Source organism: Nomascus leucogenys, chromosome 3 (genome assembly GCF_006542625.1).
Source record: "Nomascus leucogenys isolate Asia chromosome 3, Asia_NLE_v1, whole genome shotgun sequence".
Lineage (NCBI taxonomy): Eukaryota > Metazoa > Chordata > Mammalia > Primates > Hylobatidae > Nomascus > Nomascus leucogenys.
This window is the reverse complement of record NC_044383.1, coordinates 65,010,376-65,032,528: the sequence shown is the minus strand read 5'-3', so window position 1 is coordinate 65,032,528 and position 22,153 is coordinate 65,010,376. Positions and strand designations below refer to the sequence as shown.

General features: G+C 32.0%; 1 protein-coding gene across 1 annotated transcript in view; it reads right to left on the bottom strand.

The window, feature by feature from the left end:
• EYS (eyes shut homolog) overlaps positions 1–22,153 on the bottom strand; it is a 1,808,075-nt gene that overhangs the window by 1,183,226 nt on the left and 602,696 nt on the right. The window contains 1 exon segment of the mRNA XM_030809409.1: positions 15,837–15,982. Within this exon segment, the coding sequence (XP_030665269.1) occupies positions 15,837–15,982 (146 nt within the window).

The following is a 22,153-nucleotide window of genomic DNA, read 5'->3' as shown; positions in this document are numbered from 1 at the left end:
CAGAGAATGCTTGAAGAAATAATGGCTTAAAATGTCTTACATTTGACTGAGTAAAGTCAAAAATATGAACATCCAAGAAGCTGGCTTATTTCGCTCAAAATTAAGTTTCTACGATTTTTCTGCTGTTGTGTGAATTACAATTATTGTTATTACACAACTATATAGACATCTAATAAATATGTTTTACATAATATTATTTGCATAACATGCCATTGCATAATATTCAATGTTCCCATTAAGACCCTAATGGATATTTTAAGGAACAGGCTATCATTAAACTTTTTTTCTGCTAGGTTTTCTCACAGTTGCTTCTCAAAAAAAAAAAAAAAAAAATCTTGTTTTGGTCAGAGTGGAAAGTACCTATAGATCTACTTAATATACCTTTTGAAAAGATTAGGAGGGCATGGCGGTATTGGAGTTAAATGTCTCTAACTGACCAGAGGTAACACATGTTTTCTTTTAGGTCTGAAATTAATGCTATGTTTATATAACTTCCTAAATGAAAGACAACACTTTTGGGAGAAAAAAAAAAGTCATCTCTTGCTCTTAGAGAGGACAACAGAGTGAAAGAAATGTTCTGAGCTGATACATCAAGGTAGGTAACTATGTCTGCTCTCTTGGAGTCAACATTTTCTCTAAAGGTCCACACCATACTAAACACAATGCTAAAAACACAATTACTAAAATGCTAGTCAGCTTCTCCCGAACTCTGTACAAATTTTGCAGATGCAGCTTTGATTTGTTTTATTCCTCTTGAGAGAAGGTAGGTTTCAGCAGAGTATTTTTGTAAATAGTAATTTTCCTTAGAAAATTAAATCTCAGCTGTTTAAAGGTTAACAGGGTCTTTCTGTTATGGCTCTAAAGGATAAGCCAACCAAGGATTGACAACAAAGAATATGAAAGAGAAGGCAACCATTCATTTGCCAATGAAAAGAGCAGAAGGCTGAGAGGTGATTATAAAAGTCTTTGTCCAGAAATAGATAGATAACTCTGGACAAAAGTAGCAAATAAAGGGAATGGATATATTAAAGATGGAGAATCTTGTTTTTACTGTCCTCTGAAGTTATGGTGGTAGCAAATTCAAATTTATATAGTAGCCAGGTAAATAGCCTAAATAAGTACAGTTGACAACTCATGTGAAAGGCAGAGTATATGTCCCACCTCAAGTAGGTAATGACTCCTCATAGCCAGCCTGTTGTTACCAAAGTGAAATGTATGCCCAATGTTTACAGGTCTTCTACATTGTAATACGAAGCAAAAATTAAGGGTATCATGTAATGATCTAACTTATAAATATTATCTCATCTTTATAAATTATCTTGCCCAACAAAACAGATCCAGACTATATTCAGCCTGTGGGCCACATTTAGCAAGCTGCCTAATAATTAAATGTTGAAAACCAATGGTGCAATAAGTCAAAACTCCTATCTTCTGATGATAGAAAATCTGAGTGGCTGGCGATTTCTTGTTGAGGACATAGGATCCAGCCCAAAGTTTCTGACCACAACACATGGAAGTGGAGGTCAAGGTGCAGAAGGAGGAGACCATCTCTTATAGCCCCTCTGCTTCCAGGGAGTGGTAGTTGACTCCCCTGTGCTTAGCGATGGGAAAATGTAAATCACTATCTCACCTTTCCTTAATCCTCACCCACTTTAAAGCCTCAATTGAAATCTAGAGTTCCAGCATCATCAAAATTACGATAGTGAGAGTAAACACAGGAAAGCTAGATTATCTTAGAATCTCAAAGGAACATAAACAGCATGAAGTCAGGAAGTCTAACGTGTTCTTTGCACTTCCCCCAGTACCTAGACAAGTTGGCACGTTGTAGGAGCTCCATAAATGGACCAGGAAGGATAACAGAAACTTCAGGAGTGCAGTCACACTTAGTAAAGTGTGACTTGATCAATATGCTCACATGATTAAATTTGTTTCAGCCAGATAACAGTGGGAACTGTTATGAAAAAGACTAAGAAACAAAATGCTAAAGAGACTAAAACAAGGTAAGATCTGAAAGGAAAATAACAAAAAACTAAAATAGAGCATTGTATTAGTCTGTTTTTACACTGCTGATAAAGACACGTCTGAGAATGAATGGGCAATTTACAAAGGGAAGAGGTTTATAGGACTTACTGTTCCACATGGCTGGGGAGGCATTACAATTATGGCAGAAGGTGAAAGGCACATCTCACGTGAATGGCAGCAAGCAAAGAGCTTGTGCAGGGAAACTCCCATTTTTAAAACCATCAGATCTTGTGAGAGTTATTTACTATCATGAGAACTGCATGGGAAAGACCCATTCCCATGAATCAATTACCTCTCACCAGGTCCCTCCCACAACATATGGGAATTCAAGAAGAGATTTGGGAGGGGACACAGCCAAATCATATCAAGCAGTGAGATTAACTTTCCACTACAACACCAGAGGAAAGAATCCTTTCAAACATGGGAGACACTTTTACGTGAAATCTAAAAAGTTGATCCCATAAAAACAGAGAGTTAAAAGGCAGTTGCCAGAGGCTGGAGGAAGGAGCAAGGTGGAGAAAGTGGTGATATTGATCAAAGGGTACAAATTTTTAATTAGAATAGAGGAATATGTTTTAATGACTTATCGCATTGTATGGGTACCATAGTTAATAATAATGTATTGCATATATCAGAATTTCCTAAAAATAGATTTTTAACATTCTCATTACAAAAAAAATTATCAGTTAGTGAGATGGATATGTTCATTAGCTTGACTGAATCTTTCAACAATGTATACATAAATAAAAGACATCATATTGTGTCTCATGAATGAAAGAAAATTTATTCATATACAATTACTATGTGTCAATTAAAAATAAATGCATAAATTTTACAAATGAAAAAATAAATGTGGCACATTTTTTTCTTTTTGCAATAGAAATATTAGGGCCAAGATTTCAAATTGCAAATGTCTCCAAAGCTCTTTGCTTTCTAATGGATTATATTTCTATTTATTTTTCCCATTAAAAGCCACAATTAAATGGCCTGGTTGTACTTCAAAACTTTGATTTTTAAGTGTCTTTAAGATTTCTTTATATTTGACCAGTTTGTATGGTCTTTATATTTGACCAGTTGACATTCAGTTGAATAATGACAGTGCAGGAAGGCACTTTGTTACAGATAAAAATCATTGACTTTCGGAGATGCCATCAATAGTCATTTAGACTAGAATATTTCAGTCTCAAAAGTAAAGATATTTTCTCCTTTATGGCAGCACATTGCATTTTATATGGTGGTTAAGATTTATAGATTCATTCTCTAGTTTCCATAGGTGAAGTAATTTCAGACTCACGTAACCAAAAGAGGTAGAATTTCATTGTATCAAATTCTCTTTCCTTCCCTTTCTACTCAATTAGTGAAAATCTGTTTTTCAAACTGTAATGTCTCAGATACTGACAGTAAGGATTTCCATACTTTAAAAAGTATGCAGTATGCTCCATAACTGGGCTTTGGGCACCTTCACTGGATTCCTGTTTCGATTTTTAAACTCACTATTTTAGTTTGGATTCTGTTGAAATCAGAACTTAAAATGGAGGCTTGTGTGCAGTAATGCATTTGGTAGATGATTTTAGGAAGCAAAATTGAGGGGCTCGGGACATGAAATCAGAGAATATGAAAAATCAGTAGAAGAAATATTATGGTTACTATTTGGGCAATGACTAAATAATTACATAATGACCTGTAGAAAGTTAATAACATATAATCAGGATTATCCATAAGTAAAGCTGGTATTTATAAATTACCTGAATATTTATAAATTATAAAGCTGAATATTTATAAATTACCTGAATATTATAAATTACCTTCCATCCCTAGTTGTTTGAAGGGTGTCTTAGGAGCACTGACTTCTTGTATTTTGAGCCTGAACATGCCTGTATGCTAAGGTAGTTCACATCGCATATGAAAAGATCCTCAAGGGGAGCAAAGACTTGATATAAGGAACTGCCATGATGAGGCGAGCTGAGAGATCACTCAGTACTGCTCACCCCAAATGCAACTGAAATCCGAGGCTGACCTAGAAAGAGGATGTAGCCTGGAGCACCAGAGTCATTTGCTGTGTTTACTGCAGGAAGTATCAAGGCCTGCTTTCTAGAAATACACCTGTAGGTCTGCCACCCTCCATGTACTCTCTGATCTTCCCCATTCAATTGACCCCAATCTTCCAAGAAGCCAGTTGTGTATATTTTGCTTGGAATCTGCTTTGTACACTCAACTCTTACCTCAATTTGCACGTGTGTGTGTGTGTGTGTGCGCGTGTGTGTGCGCTGAGGAAGTTGGAGAATTAAAATGTTCATGCTTTGGGACAAAGGTCTTAGGTGTGTTCTTCATAATCACTTTGCCAGAAAGCCCTGCACTTAGGGAATTATTGAGCTTTTGTGATTACATACGACAATTAATCTTGTATTTTGAGTTCTCGCTTATGGTTAGAACTTCAGTTGGGCGCTCCAGGCTATACTCTCTTCCTTTTCCAGCCTCTGATCTCAGTTGCATTTGAAATGAGCAGTTCTGAGTGGTCATAACTCACCTCATAGTGAAAGTTCCCTATGTAAAGCGCTCGCTGAGTCTTTGCTCCCTCTCCAGGGTCTTTTTCCATACATAGGAGCCATCCATGTATAGAAACAAACTATGAACAACTGAAGAAGAAGAAGAAACACTGAACAACTAGGAAAAACAACCACATCAGAGCCTAACACATTAAATCATCCAATAACTATAATTTTTGGTACCATTGTTCTTTAATTAGATCAGTCTAATTAAAATGTTCTTACATAATTTGTTCTGTAATGCTAAAAGTATACTTTAATGTTCTATCTATTATATATAATTTATCTGAGGCCAATTACTCTAAAATATGTGATGCCCTAGAAAACTAAATACAGGTGGATAATGACCTATAAATATATGATAATTGATGTGTTTTTAATAGACTTGACTTAGTCTCAAATCATTATTTTTATTATTTTGTAGAGTATAAAAAATTAACTGTTTCAAGATTATTATGTATTGTATAAAGAATCACCAATGATAAAGTAACTTGTCTTAATTTGCTATTGGTTTCAATTTAGAAAGATTTATTATGAGTTAGTAATATAAAAAGTCTAAATTTTGTGTTTTACTTTACCTCTAGATTTATTATAAAGAACAATTTTACTTTGTAATATTACATCGAATTATATTCTCTCTGAATTTAAAATTAATGGTATATACTCACATATATAGTATTTTAATTTAGAATGAACCTGATTCTCAGGGTTGTAAAAAATTCCCTAGATTGTTTGCCAGTTTCAAAAAGTCAGCATTTTAAAAGTCAGAATTTTATTCCTTATTGGTTACTAATTTTTAAAATGTTTTTTATTGACAATATGAGAAGAAAATTAAGAGAGAAAACACTTCATGAAAAACTATAATCACCAAGCAGTTATATGTGTTAACATTCAAAAAGTTTAAATTGTATACAATTAAAAAATTAACTTACTTGAAATGAAATATGATTTTATTTTAAAAATTTTTGTGTGCCTTTAATGTCCAAGGCACTCTTGTAGGTGCTGAGATAAAATAATGAACAAAAGAGAAAAATTCCTGTCTTCAAGGAGATTTAATTCAAGTAGTAAGAGAGAAAATAAACAGTTAAGTGACAGACTTATTAGGAAGTGCTAATTGCTAGGAAGGGAATAAAAGGTAATTGAATAGAGTGACATAGTGTTATTTTTATATAACGTAGGTATGCTTGTAAGAGAAACTTCTATACAAAGCCTGATAAAATACAGAAAAGCATGCTATCTGAGGGAAGTGATACACATCGAGATAGAATAGCAGAGGTCAACTGTGGAATTGAGGGAGAAATTAGATTAGAGAGGTAGCTAGGGACCATATTATATAGGATTTAGCAGACTAATGTAAGGAGTATGTGCTTTGTTCAAGTATTATGGAAAGCTATGGAAGATTTTGAACATGGGAGTGAAGTGATAACGCTTTAATTTTAAAACGATCACTCTGGGTGCTAGATAGTAAATATATTTTAACATGAGAAGAGGGAAGATGGAGACAAATTAAGATGTCCTATTTCAGGCAAGAGATGATGGTGGCTTAGACTAGCATCATTGCAATATAGGTTGTGAAAGTGGTTGAATTAAAATGTATTTTGAAGATGCAGCCAATGGGATTTGCTGATGGACTGCATGGAGATGTGTGAGCAAACAGTTAAGAATAACTCCACAATTCTGGCCTGAGAAACTGGGTAATAATGATGCCATCCACTGAGGTGGACCACGCTAGGCAGAACACAGTTGGAATAAATCGTCAGTACTAATCAGTCTGAGGTATTATATGGATACCTGAATGAACATGTTAGTAGTTACTTGGGTATATGAGTTGAGAGTTCAGGGGAGACACAAAGATTCATAGAACATATTTGGGAATTATTAGTATATTTATGGTATTTTTTAAATGGTTGAAATTCCTCAATCAGTGAGTAGATCTAAAAATAGAAATAATGATGATCTAAACAATTATGGGATCCACTAATAGTAAGAGAAAACAATGATGAAATTGATAATTGTGGAAACATGGAGTGCAAGTTTACAAGGTATTTTACATAAACAAAATAGGTAAAATGCTACTGATAATATGACCACAATGTGGAAAGAAAATTTGCCTTTGAATATGGCAATGGAGAATAATTAGTGACCTCCAACAAGAAGAATATCATTTTAATCTTGGGATTAAAGCATGATTGGAAGTGGGATTGAAAGAGAATGGGTAGTGAGGAAATGGATATTCAATATAGACAGCAGATTTCATAATTCTTTTTTTTAAACAAATCGAGTAGTAGTTTAACACTTTTTACACACTGTAAAAAGGAAAGATTCAAAAATGAAATGAGAAAGAGGTAAATATTTATTCATATGCTGATAGTAAGTGATATAGTATGGAGAGAATAATTTACGCTGGAGAAAACAAATGCAGGATAAACGTTCCTTAACAATAAATGAGGCTGGACTCAGTGGCTCACGCCTGTAATCCCAGCACTTTGATAGGCCGAGGCGGGCCGATGACTTGAGGTCAGGAGTTCGAGAACAGCCTTGCCAACATGGTGAAACCCCATCTTTACTAAAAATACAAAAATTAGCTAGGTATGGTGGTGAGCACCTGTAATCCCAGCTACTTGGGAGGCTGAGGCAGGAGAATTGCTTGAGGCGGAAGTTGCAGTGAGCAGAGATTGCACCACTGCACTCCAGCCTAGGCGACAAGAGCGAGACTCCATCAGAAAAAAGAAAAAATGATAATAATAACGGAGAGAATCCATACAGCAGTAGAGCAGTAGGGTTGACAATAGACAGGAATGTGGAAAAACAGAAAATGTAGTCTATGAATGCAGATGCATATAGTTTGGTAGTTGTTAGTGCGAAGATAAAGAAGTTTTCTTCCGATGGCTTTTATTTTCTCAGGGATATAAGAAACAAAGACAACTGAAACTTCAATAGATAAAGGATTGATAATGGTGTAAAAAGATAAAGCTAGAATAGTAGGCTAGGATACTCGGAAATTCAATTGATTCAGAAGAAGTAGGATTGTCAGGTAGCACCAAGGGCTTTCTTGAGATTTGTGGTCAAGAAATCAAGGTAAGAACATTCATTCTCATTCTCTCTCTCTCTCTCTCTCCCCCCACTCATCATTTTTCTCTCTGTGTGTTTGCGTGTGTGTGTTTCTTTAAGCACATGCATTTTTTTTTCTGACAAGTAAGAGTGATTTTAATAATAAGTCCTATAACATAGGCTGGGAACATGGGAAATAAGAATTATTTTTTTTAACAAGGGTCAAAATTGGCAGTCTGAAAATAGCATCGATGAGCAATTCTTGGAAGACTTGTGTTTTCCTACTCACCTCTTCAGCTAATGTCATGCCAGCCCCTTGGTCATTGCTCTGTGCTTCTTTCCTGCTGCAACTTCTATCCTCATGGTGCTTTATTTTGCCCTGTGCTAGAAACTGCATTGATATTTTACTCTCTCAAATTCCACTAACACGCATTTGTTTTGCATTGTAGACTTTCACTAAGGGTTTGAAGAAATAATTTGGAGCACGGTAGAAAAAATAAGTTGAATTTTATGTGTTGTCCTTTTAGCAATTTGATGGCTTCTTTGAACAGAACTTTCTAACTGGCCCTTGGGTTCTGGCTCACCAAATCTTGTCAAATCTGTTTTCTCACTGTGTATGTCCTCACCTCTATCTCCACCTATCATTTCCTATGAAAGGGAAAAGACCCACCAATAATGACATTTCAGCTTTCTAAAATACAATAGCTGGCTTCGATGCTCACTCACAAATAGTATCAAAATCACCAGTCAGGCATTCCCATTCATTCAGATTTTTCAATGAGCATTTTGGTGGTTTTCTCTTAGACATTGACTGATATTCAAGGATTTTCTCATATTAAAAGGATATCTCTAAATAAATAGATACATAAACAAGAAAATAGCACATACATGCAGAAAAAAAAGAAATTTTGAAACATTGAGGCAAGGCAGGAAAAAAACATACAAAAAGCTTTATAAATATTATTTCAGAGAAAACATAAGATATTTTGTTCGTGAACATTGCACAATGCACTAAACATATTAGGTAAGATAGACAGTTTTGGGGAACTGAAATGAAAGCTAAATATACAATGTAATAGAGGCGCTGGAAAAGAAGATGTAAGTAAATCTTTCCTCAAATGAGCAAAAATAAAAATAAGAGAGGAATATTGATATGGTTACAATATTATTAACAATGACTTCTGACTAATAACATTTTTGATATAACTATGTGGGGAGGAAAGAGTAAGAAAACATATTTTGTTAGAGGGATGGTGATAAGCAAGCTAAGTTTTAATTATTCGTAGAAACAATTAGATATGTGAAACACAGCAGAGAAAAATTCAAGAAATGGTAGCATAATTGTGCTATTTAGAAATACAGAGGTAAATATCAGAAGTATTAAGAGTGTTGAAAGAAGTTGCTTCTGGAAGCAGATCTGCTGTGTTTTATATTATTCTCCCACCTCCTCACTCTTGCTTTATACAGGCAAATCATACCTTTTCCAGAGCTGTCGCGGATATAACACCTCTTTCTTCCTAGTGTCATTATAGAATTAGTTACCTGATTCTGTAACTGTTAAGTGTAGTCATTGCTAAGCACAGGGCCCTCATTATGCATAGGCGGAAAAAGCAAAGCATTTTGAGGAATCTGTGAATCTGTAAGTCCTTTAAAACCAGATTAGCCTTTGTACATTGTATGTTTTTTTCCTAATACCTCAAGACTACAAGACTGCTAACTATAGCTAAAATTCTGAGGTGCTTCTCCTATGTAATTTATGATATGATGATGCTTTTTTATATAATTGTATATACATGCTATGAAGATTCTAATGTCCCATAGACATATCAATGCTGCTTTTTTGCTTTACTCTCTTCTTCTAATTATTCAATTACATAAAAACATAAATGTCAGTTAGTAAGGAACTATTTCATCTTTATATGTAATTAAGTGTAATTTTGGTTCTTGATCTCTCTCTACATCCATCTGCCTCTCCCTCTCTATACACATTTGTATATCTGTGTTTGTACCAATATATTATGGGTATCTTGAACCCAAACCTAACCAAATTTTTCCATAGCTTTCCCTTAATGTTCCATTTAAATTCACTTCCCTAACTCCTTACCTTCATCCTGGTCCCCATAATCATTTGTTTTTAATTTCTTTTTACAATTTCTCCTGTGGAAAGTTAATACCATATAAGGCAATTAAGCTATTGTATCTCATATATGTCTATATATACATATTTATATATATTTATTTATAGGTTTGTGTGTATATTTTACACACATACTTATGTATAAGAGATTATATATATATACACACACACATATATTTGTATACACATACTCTAGTATGTATATTATACTGGCCTTATTTTATATATTATGTGTGTGTGTATAATATATAAAATAAGGCCAGTATAATATATATATATATATATATATATATATATATATATATATATATAAGAGAGGTAAATGTGAATAAATAATTTTTTATGGTCATAGTTTTCTGTCAGAACTTTGAGAGTTAAATTATCCAACCCTTCTAGGAAGCAGTATTGCCAGTCTCTGACACACTTGGCCTGAATTGATGGCTGAATCAATTCAGAATTTACTACATCTATTGAGACACTTTGTGCATCCTGATTACCACATAGCAAGTTCACCTTATGTCTCATGCTAGTGCATTAATCCAGGTGCAAAAACTACTCCCTAACAATTGTATGTGAGCTGGGTTTTTGTACCCTTATCGTAATTTTTTCTGAAATTGAAAAGAAAGCTCCTTTCAATATGAGAAGCCTAAACTAGAGTTAACTGAAAGTTATACACATGAGGACAAGGTATTGATTGTAGTGGCAGGAGACTAAGTGCTGAATGATGTTGTATAACAGATTCACTGTGCCAAGTCTAAACGTCTGGAATATCATCTTTGGGAAAATTCAACTTCTTATTTTAGCCACCGTATTTTAATATTTTAGCATTTCTTTGTTGGCAAAGGTAATCTTATCTGGACGCATATATTCAGTTATACATTTTTTTCATATCCTTTATAAATATCTCTGATTACCTTACGTATTTAGTTGGATTTTGTTCAATATCTCTCTTTACCGGAACGTAAGCTCCTTTAGTGTAGGGAACCTTCTCTGTTATGTTCACCAGACTTTACTGAGGGTTTTCAACAAGGCTTGGGACATAAGAGGCACATACACATTTGTGATATTAGCAAATAGAAAATGCAATTGCATTCTGCATCCATTAGCGGTTATAACTCAATAAAATAAGATATTGGCCATTAAAATTTGCATCTGGATAGTAAATCTAGGGTATAAATCTTCAATAGTAAACTCTGTAAGTTTTATTCCTTCTTTGCAATTGTTCCTCTTGCCATTTAAGCTGATATAAGGGCTTACTTAAATAAACATTGTTTTAAGAAAAGCTAAGGACCGTCTATAATATAAGTTAATTAAAAGTACTATTAATGTTTGTAATTCAATGATATAAGCATCATTTTTCAAAGTGCAATTTCAATGTGTAAGATCCAGCTTTTGATAAAAGAGAAATGGATTTGTGAGCTCTAAGTGACAAAGGCAATTTTATAATGAGGTTTTGGATTTGAAATGAGGATGAGACAGCTTGGACATAGTGAACAAAGCCCATGGAAGAGACCATGGACATCAAGAGTCTATACCAGTACACAGTACCCAAATACCAGGGACAATGTCTTTCTCCACTGCGTCCAGATTAAACAGAGCAAAAGAGTGACGGATCTCTGAATAAAAAAGATATTCAACTCCAAAACTGATATAACTGAATTTTGTCTTGAAAAAGTCACACATTGACTTGGCACATTGACATTTTCTTCTGTTAGATGAAATTAGACCCATACATTATATAGAATCCATTATGACAGAAATAACATATATTTTTGCACATTTGAGTTGTGAAATTGAATTTTAAATCTTGTCACATAAGGGAAAATGGTTGAGCACAATTCAGCTGCCTGTTTAATGTAGCTCCTGCCTACATTAACAGAAAAAGGAAATGGTAAATGCTATGTTAATAATGGTGCTGTCCTTGACAAAGAGAAGTGATTATTAATCTAAAGCTAAATATAATTAAATATAATCAAATACCAAATATTTTCCTAAATGTTTATGTCTATAGACAAAGTTATCAATCAAACAAAAAATAAACACTAAACTCTTTGTGTTTAAATTATTACAGATGCATAATATGTAATTTAAAATTTGAAGTTGCTTTTGCATCTTTTATTTCCCATTCAATTAATTATCTTTATATTTTATTTTAATATATTTTGTTAAACTAGGAACTCAGCTAATGAATTGTATCAGAGTAGAAAACTTTGATGGAGAGAAGAGATAAAATGGTGAGCAAGTAGAGTTTGGGAGTCTCCTCAGATGGACTGATAATTAAATCAGAATTTCACAAAACTATAGTAAGTTTAGTGCATAAAATGGGTGATATAGAAGAAAATAACAGAAGCCAAGATTCTAAGAAAAGATTCCTATAGAAAGTTGCATCTGAGTTATGGTATGAGGATCAGTACTTCCAACAGGATAAATGGAATATTTTAGGCAGCAGAAACAATATGATAATAATATCTTTACAATAACCAAAATGTACAATTGATCGATTGTCCATATTTTACCAAACTATGCTTCTTTATACATGTACTCAGAGCAGATTGTTTTACTTCTTATGTAGATTGGGCATTTGGCAAAAAATGTATTCAGAAGACAGCTTAGTTATCTCAAGCAGAAAATATTATAACTGAATATAGTCATATGTTTGCATGTGTATATGAAACATATCCAAGAAAAAATATGCATCGCTTTGAAGCAAACATAATTATATTTTATTATTCTGAACTACTGAATTGTATACGTTTTCTACATGGCATTATTATCAAAGTTATTTCTGAGATAGGACTTAGGCATTTTAAAAATATTTATACTTTTCTAGTAGATATATAAATATTAATATAGACATAAACACAAATGTAGACATGACTACATGTAATCATATTTAAAGTCCTTAAGCACAAGTTCATAAACTTTTATCTACAGATTAATGATGTATAATTGTGTCTAGTTAAGAGGAGACTTCTTGCTAAATGAGTGAATATTTTAGAAAGCAATATAAATTTATTTATATTCATCTTTCCTAAATTTAAATCACTAATAATTAAAACTCAAATTCATAAGCCAATATTCTTTAGGAAAGACAAAGTTAGACAATACTGCAAATCTACTGATAAACTGATTTATATCTTTTGCAAGATAAAATGTAAGCCTTTGATTATATGCCATCACTTGTGTACTTGCTGTTCATTAAATTCAGTCAACTCACTACGTGTGTAAATTTGGACTCTATTTGTGATAGTGTTTAATTAAAAATACTCTAGATAAATTAATTATAGAATGGCTTTAAATAGTCAACTTTGTAAATGTTTATCTTTTTCCAATTCTAGATACCACAAGTCTTCATAAGAATAAGAACCATGTCAGCCTTGATCATCACAAAACCTCAACAGCTAATAGAATACAAAGCATAAAATGAAGAAGTATTGAGTTAATCACTGATAGCCTGTGTACATATTATTTAATGTGTTCCTCAAAGAATGCTCTGATTTAGATAATTAAGAATCATAAACTTTCCTGGTCAGAGTCTTGAAAAATTTATATCCTTAGTAACTTGGTTAAATACATTCATAGGTGTAGGCAAAGCTAAATTTTTCTGAATAATATATTTGGTTACCAAATTTTAACATATTTAATATTGTATTTAATGTTATTTTATCTTTCCTATCACTAATACCATTACATTTAAATTTTGTTTTTTTCTGATGGAGCAGAGCTAGAGTAGAAATAAAACTGGAATTAGAGAGGGATGTGTATTTTGGTTCTGGCTCTGTCACTACCAGATGTATGATCTTGAAAAATATACAAAAGTATAACATCCTTGTGTTTTACAGTTTAAGATTCTTTAAGTAAAACCTTGCAGTATCATGACTCTCTTGAAATGGAATAACCTACAAACGAATAGATTTGAACATCTCACAAAACAGTAATGCTTTAGGAGCCTTGAAAATAAAGATTTCCAGAGAAGGCTAAGAAAAATAAATGCTATTAAGTGTCTGAGAATAAGAAAAAACTTTATCTGTCCATGTATGAAAGAGAAGGTCAATTTGAATGTCAAAAGAACATGTACAGAAAAACAAATACATGTTAACTTTCTTGAGGGGGAGAACTTCTTTTTGAATGTCCAGTCATGTATCTTTCTTGGTTTGAAACCAAACTGTAACACATATTTCATAATACTTTTTCTATATTCAACTGTGAATTCTGAAAGTGGTACACTTTTAATTTTTTACCTCCCACTGAACCTAAAAATGGACATGTGAGCCAGTTTTTCTCAATGACATATTAGCAGGTTTTGATTGTTATTCTAAAAAGGTTCTCCTTATAGAAAGACTCAATACAGTTAGCACCACTCTTTTCCCTTGACTCAAGTGTAGAAATAATGACTTAAGTCATTGCAGCAGCAATTCTGAATGCATGAGCCTATAATCATGAATTAAAAACTAAGAAAACCATTATCCCATCCTGGTACTGTCAAGTCACTGGACCAACAACCAGTAGCCGTCTACCTACAGAATTCTTATTATGTAAGACAAAATGAACCCTATCTATTAAGGACAACAATTAATTGAGTTTTCTTTTACCTGTAGCTGTACCAATATGCAAACATATATTAAAACATCTTAAATCATGTGCCACTGGTAACATCTTAGATAATATCATTTTAAAACAATGCTAAGTATCATATTTTAAAATGAAATTAGAGAGGTTATCAAAAGAAAAATAAAGAACATGTTAATCTTTCAAATGTTAAGATACATTTAAAATATCAGAGCAAGGTGTCATAACAAATAATTTTACAAAATGTGTTTCTTAGTCATGTTGAGCTCCGTGTGATGTTTCTTATTTTAATACTTCTAGCAGCAGTAACAGCAAGGTGAATGGCATTGCTAAGTGGATATATATGGTTCTACATTGATAGCTCAATAATTTTGAAGATAATGGGCAATGTGAAACTTAGAAAGTACACAGTTTTATAATTGAAATTTAATGTTTTTTATTTATTATATGTAATGACATTGCAGGAAATGATACCTTTTAGGAAGTATTAACTTAATCTGATAGTTTTTGTGTATATGAGATTTGTTACCAAGATAACCTCTGAAGCCATCAAGATTTCTCAGGAAAGACACCTGCATATTTCTTTTTAAGGTCACGTAACTTTCTCTCACCTTTTGATTACTTATTCTCTGGAAATACTTCTAGTTCCTTTCCATTTTTGCTTGCCAATATAATTTCTATTTGTCTAGTACTATTTTATCCCCGCTGGCAGAGAACCTAATATTAGATGCATTTAACTACTGATCCCTCAGGATAGAAATCCATATGATTTTAGTGCTGCACAAATCAGATGTTAATAAACTGAGATTTGAGATGTAAATACATTATTGTAATCTCTGTGGGAATTGTGTGAAAAAATACATACGAAACAAAATAACACAAAAACTGTATCATTGTTAGTCCCATATCATTAATACTAATAATCCAAAACTAAAACAATATAGCTTTTGTATTTTGTAAATGCAATTTCTCACCAGAAATTTAGAGGGCTAATGCCTCTACCTTCTATAAGCTCCCTGATGACTTTTGCCTTTATGTCTGGATAAAATTTACGTTGTGAAATAATTGATACTGACAGCTAACGCCAATCTTCTTTTGCTTTACCTTTAAATTCACAATGGCTGTCTTTTTTATGTAAATGTTTTTAATGCTAAGCATATTTTAGAAATGACAGTTGTGTAACAGATATAATAATGTTATTTCTGTTAGATTATCCATACAGAAAGACTTTTTCCTATATTATAGCCATGCAAACATACTAAAGATAAATTTACTGTAAAAGATAAAAATGTAAGATAACTTAAAATCTAATCTTAGGGTTTAATAAATTGAAGATAAAACACATAATTTTACTTCTTATTAATTTCTTTTACAAGAGACAAAGTATCTCTTGACATTTTTGCCCTGTTTGCATCTGGCAGGTTATTTCAGGTTTTGGAGTATAAATATGAGGTTTCCATTTGCTTGCAAACAGCAATATGTTGTTGGACATGGGGCAGATATGGATTTACCTGTATAACCAGGGGCACAGAGGCAGTTGTATCCATCAGTCCTGTAGACACAATTTTCTTCATCTAGACAAGGTGAGATTTTACATTTATTTACATCAAGTTCACAGAAGGGCCCATGACACCCAGGTTCACAATTATAAAAAAATCTGGAGAAAAGTGGAGAAATGAGAAATAGCCATGTAACAATGATAATCATTTATTATATATGATTCATATTTATATTTTAAATTCAAGACATTTGACTTAATTGAAATAAATAATATATGTATTTCATTTTATTCTTTGAAAAAATATAGCAATTCCCCTTGCAAAATTTCGTTCTGCTCACATGTTCTTTACGTGCGAAATTTTGAAAAACAATGTGTTGGGTAAATAATTACTGTAACCCGATAAATACTAGTATCAAAATATAGAAATAATTTCCAAAGGAGACATTAAACTGATCGAAACTGTAGACTTAGCAAAAATATCTCTTCATAGTGTTTCCTTTTAGAAGTCTAGATAAAGAAGCTTTAGCAACTTTCCTTAAAATGGTTTTGAGCTAGATTTTTATTTAGATTTTTTGAGGAAACTCTTCCTAATTAACTTCACTCATCATTTTATAACCGCAGAAGTCTAACATCCCCCATGCTCCTTCTTTTACGTCTTCAACCTACATTAATTAATTGAGCGCCAGACATTAGTCATGTACCCATATTCAAGTGTAAATTAAACTGGAGTTTGCTTTTGAAAGTCTCAGGAACAGGACAGGAATACAGATACGTAAACATTACAGTAAATATATGTCAATTGAGACAGGTCCTGTGAAAGCATGGCTAACTGCTAGAGAAGAGGTGACAGAAAAGGTCTTACTCAGTATTAATAAAGAAGGAGCAGGATCAGTGTTTTAAAATTCTGAATATGAATGAAAACATGCAGTATTTTTCTTTCTGTGCCTGGCATATTTCATTTACAATAATGTCCTCCAGGTTCATGTATATTGTTACAAATAACAGGACTTTATTCTTTTTTATGGCTGAAGAGTATTTCATTGTTTATATATACTACATATTTCTTATTCATTCATCTCTTAAGTAAAATAAGCCAGACAGCAGGGGAGACGGGATAGGAAAATTTGATTGATGGGTGCAAAGTTACAATTAGAAAGGAAGAATAAATTTGGTGTCCTACTGCACAGTACAGTGACTGTAGTAAACAGTAAGGTATTGTCTATTCAAAATAGCTAGAGGAGAAAATTTTGAATGTTTGCACCACAAAGAAATGATGAATGTCTGAGGTGATCTCTATGCTAATTATCCTGATTTGTTCATTACAAACGAATGAACAAATGTGCTGTAATACAATATATTATGTAGTATAATGATACAATGTATTCATGTATCAAAACAACACAACAAAACAACACATAAATATTACAATTACGTGCAAATTAAAAATAAAATTAATAGAAAAAGAAAGAGTAAGGAATCTTTGTATCAGTTGGACAGAAGGCATTAAAATGTCATGTGCAATGGGATACCGGCTGAAAGAGTAGAGTATTTCCCAAGAGCTCTTCATGTGACTAGGGAATTGACTATAATCACCTTTTTGGAGTAACACTAATCCAATTACCAACTTCTTGACTTTTTCTTCAAATAGTCAAACTGTTTTTCTCCATCTTATTCCTTTTGCGAATATCTCCCCATCTAGTGAGAAGTAATGAAATGAATCTACCAAATGTCTTACTAAAATCAAGATATGTTTGTTAATAATACTGTCTTTGCTTGCTACTTTGTGTTCTCACTGAATTAATGATGATTCCAAGGAATCACAGAATAGATAGGAATCGGACACAGAATTCTCAGAAATAGCAGTGAAAGGTATCTCAAGAAATGATTTTTTTCATACTGACAAATTTAAAAATGTTATATTACTATAAAAACAATGACTTTCATTTCAATTTATGTATTTCTTTCATGTACTGACAGTTCTATTTTATTTTTAGAAGTTTCAAAATCTATTTTGAAATATTGAATACTAGAAAATTATTTTGGGATATCTTGCTTTTTCAGTGATTTATGATAATCACCACCAATTGTTTCAATTTTTTTAATAGTAGTTTACTCATTTAATTTATAGAATTTTTTCTCTCTCTCATTTTGAAAATCAGAAAATCATAACATCCCTTGTATTTTGCCACCCAAATTTTGTTTTCTGTTAATACAAATGATTCTTTAGTGGCTTCATGATCAATCAGTACCCAAGTACCCTAAAATCTGGAAATTTGGACCACTAAAAACAGGAGATGCTCTTCATTAATGATTCTTCTCTGAGTCAATTTTCTCCATCCTATTTGCCAAATGGTACTTTTCTAACACTTTTGTTCTTCATTTACTAGTTGACATTCTACTTTTAGAAAGAGTATCTTCATTTATTCATTCATTTATTCAATTATTTTGTATCAATATGGACTCATGGATTTTTATTTTCTCAATGGATCAAATATATAATAATTACTATTTATTTTAAGGTTTAATTTGTCTGAGATTTGGCTAAGGGAAGCTCTTCAAGCTGGCTTCTCTTCTCTTTTGACATATCTTCAGCATTCTTTGAGCATTCCCACTTTCTATCACAAGATGTTCCAGGTTTATCTTAATGCATTCTCTGTCCTAGATTTGGCATCAGCCATTTTTTTTTTCAGGAGTCCTGGTTTCTTTAAGTGAAGGATATTACTTAGAAATTAAATTATTGGTATGTCCATCACTATATGTATAAAAATAGCTATATGTATGGATACATTGACATATGTATGTAAACATATAGTTGTATGTATATAACTGTGCTTGTGTATACATAGTCTATTTCTGTATCTTTGTGCATGTTTGTGTTTGTGTGTGCTTTAAACACATACATATGAATGCATGAGCTCATACCAAATACTCCAATCATAATTTAACACAATAGGGTTCATTTTAATCCAGTCTATTTCTTTATCTGAAATTCCTTTTTTAAATAATGAGAAATGTGATTTTCATTATCTTAAATATACTTACTTACTTGTTCCATAAGTTAATGGGAAATTTTTGTGAAATGTCTTTTTGTTATGATGAAGATGTGGGTTTTGCTGAGTGTTAATTTTTTTTGTTCCATAAGTTAATAGGAAAAGTTCTGCTTTTTTGTTTGTTCTTTAACATTTATCGTGTAACTTATTTTATGAGTCTCAAATATGTACGTTATGCTTCTGATTTTGAAAGTGATGTCACACAGTAAATAAACATACATGTACTATCTCAAGACTTACAGAAGTTTATTTTTCTAAAGTTTTTGGCATACAGATAACTATGTGAAGAATTATTTTTAATAATATGAATCATAATGATCCTTTCTTCTAAGAATGCTTTGCATCTACTTCAATAACCTCTCTTTCCTTTTTGCTTTCAATCAAGACCATTATTTTTTCTCACTTTCTACACTACTCCTGAAATCTGAACTTTTCAACATTGCAAAAATATGCTTTACTTTTACATAAATTCCAAGCATTATTAAATTTCAAGAATCTGTTAAACCACAGATGCCTGTTCAACTGGAATGTTGGGGGTCCCTGCTTTGTTAATAATGATGAGAAAAGGCCCTGGGATTCTAGAGTCCATTTGGACGTTTTCTGAATGGCATCTAAAATTCTGTAGAGATCAAAAAAAAAAAAAATAATCATCGACCCACTATTAACAGCAGCCCTGGTGAAACAGTTTACAGAAAATTTTCGACTTATATTTCTTACTTTCCACCATGCTAAACAATATGAGGGCAAATCTGTGTGAAAATAACATTTTACTCTAGAACAGAGCATCTACCTTTAATCCTTGTCTCCGCTTTCCCAGAAAAATGTAAGTGTTTGTATGTTCTCCTCCTCCTTTCCTCCCTCCACCTGGCCCGCCCTGCTCTCTTCCTGCTTCCTGTCTCTAATAGGTAGGGCAAGCACAAGCTGAGCACTTGGGATGTTTTTACTTTGCACTTCACATTGGCCCTTCAAAATGCTAAAAAAATAAAAGTGCGTAGGGTATGTCTGAAAAGATCCTCATCAAATTTTTCCCCTCCTGGCCTCTGGCTATAGTGTGCAATTCCTTCAGCTTTGGTATAATTTTCCTTTTCACTATTACCTGCTGAGGGTCCCTTTATGCTAACCACCTCTAATAAGGCTAGAGAAAAATTAAAAGTAAACCTGATTTTTATTAATGTCCTAAGAGATCCAGTCAAATGTACAGTAAGTACAGCATTTTATATTAAAGGTCTGTAAAGTATACCTTCCTTTGATAAAACTCAATATTCATAGCTTTTAAAATATACATATATAATATCTTCTCTCTTGAGAGAACAATTAAGACCATGAAATATGTATTTCTGATGAAAAAAAAATTTCTCATTTAAATAAAAAGCTTTTACTTCAAAAGTTTTAGAATTAAACTTAAATATATTGTCAAAGTGTTGGAATTATAATTCATATTTTTCATTTGACATTGTCCTAAAATTTTTCAAATAGGTGTTCAAGATACTTTTTCAATAACTAAGATGCATTTTAACAGTGACTTCTGAAGAAAATTCAACATATTAAAATAGAGATAAGAGTAACTATAATTTGCGTAAAATGATATTGCCAAACTATAAAAAGATGGAAAAATGCAAGATAATCACACGAATTTATAGTCCCCCCGAATGAGCCATGATTACATTTTATTTACATTATTCTTGTATACTTCTTCTCTTATTCCAGATGAGAGAGGAATTAATAAGTAGATGTATTATTTGTATGCTTCTGAAGAGTTATATTAAAATATAATTATTAAATAGATTGAATAGTATTACAAAATCCAAATATAGCACAGAATGTTTTAATGATTTTAAAATGTGTTTGCAAAAAGAATTAAATCATACCTGTTTCAGTAGATATTTTTTAAAAGCTTACATTCAAAATAAGAAAATGAAACTATAAAGTGTCACTGGTGAAACTTTCTGATAAGGACTTTTTAGCCCATGTTAAAGCAATTCAAATTTTGAAAGAATTTATAATATATTTTAAAGCATTTCTACTTTTTTCTTGTGATATTATAACTGCATTCATGAACCACACTTCTTTACAATTAATGACAATTTTTACTTAGAACATGAATAATCTATTTTATATTTGCAACATGTCTTTATTATGATATATATAAATATATGTCTACATTTTATCATACTTACATCTTTATATGTTTTTATTATAATTGCATGTGGGTGTGAATCTGATTTGAAACAGTGATGTTATCGTAAATTCTCTAGTAGAATAAACATCATTTGGATTGATGACTGTTTCTAGGTAAACAATTACAGAAGAGTAAACAGATTTTTGTCTTTTGGTTACATGCACATTAACCAACCACTTTTAAATTTGTAACAGCGAAGAACTGCTAAACTCATGAACATCACAAACTGAATGGTCAAAATATGCGTGTTGATAATGATAATCACATCAGCCAGGCACTTGGCACATTTTCTTCTATGTTTTGTTTAAATAGACTAGCCACTGTTATTGTAATTGTTCTTGCAAATTCTATTTAGTTGCAAATTTTCAGTAGATGGATACTATTGTGAGTGACCTAAATGAACTAGTAGCAATGACTTGAAAAGACATTAGTTGCATTGGAAAACATATGCTATCAAGTGTCAGAAAAATGTAAATTCCAGTGTTCACTTTTGCAATGGATTTGTATATTAATTGGGGCTGTCATTCATGTGCCATAATATCTTAGCAAACTCATCTTTAAATCATGTTACTAGAAGTAAGTCTTAATTGTTGCAGGCCACAGTTTCAATAACCATAAGAGAGAATAGAATAGATTAAAAACATGAATCTAACCATGAGGCATATATGTAGTAACTACTGTTTTTAACACGATTTTTTGCTTATGTGTCTACAGTTTAATTTACTTTGAAGTAACTATAAAATTATTGGTTTTAAATGAGTTGGTAGATTACTTGAAATATTTTTAATGAGTACTTTATCAATAGATTAAGTTTTTCAAAAAAATAGAAATTACTTTCTTTAAGAAGAGATAAGACAATCATGTGACTACTTCATTTTCAGCTGCTAATTGATTTTTAATCTTTGAAAGATTTTAATTCATTGAAAATGGCTTTTGTTGCAATAATTTACACCACGTAATTTTCTAAGAATAGAATAATCAACACCTGTATGCCCATCACCCATATTTAACTCATCTTAGTATTGTTTCATATTGCTGAAATATTTTTAAGGAAAACACGCAAAACATATTTGATCTGTCATATATATATATGAGATC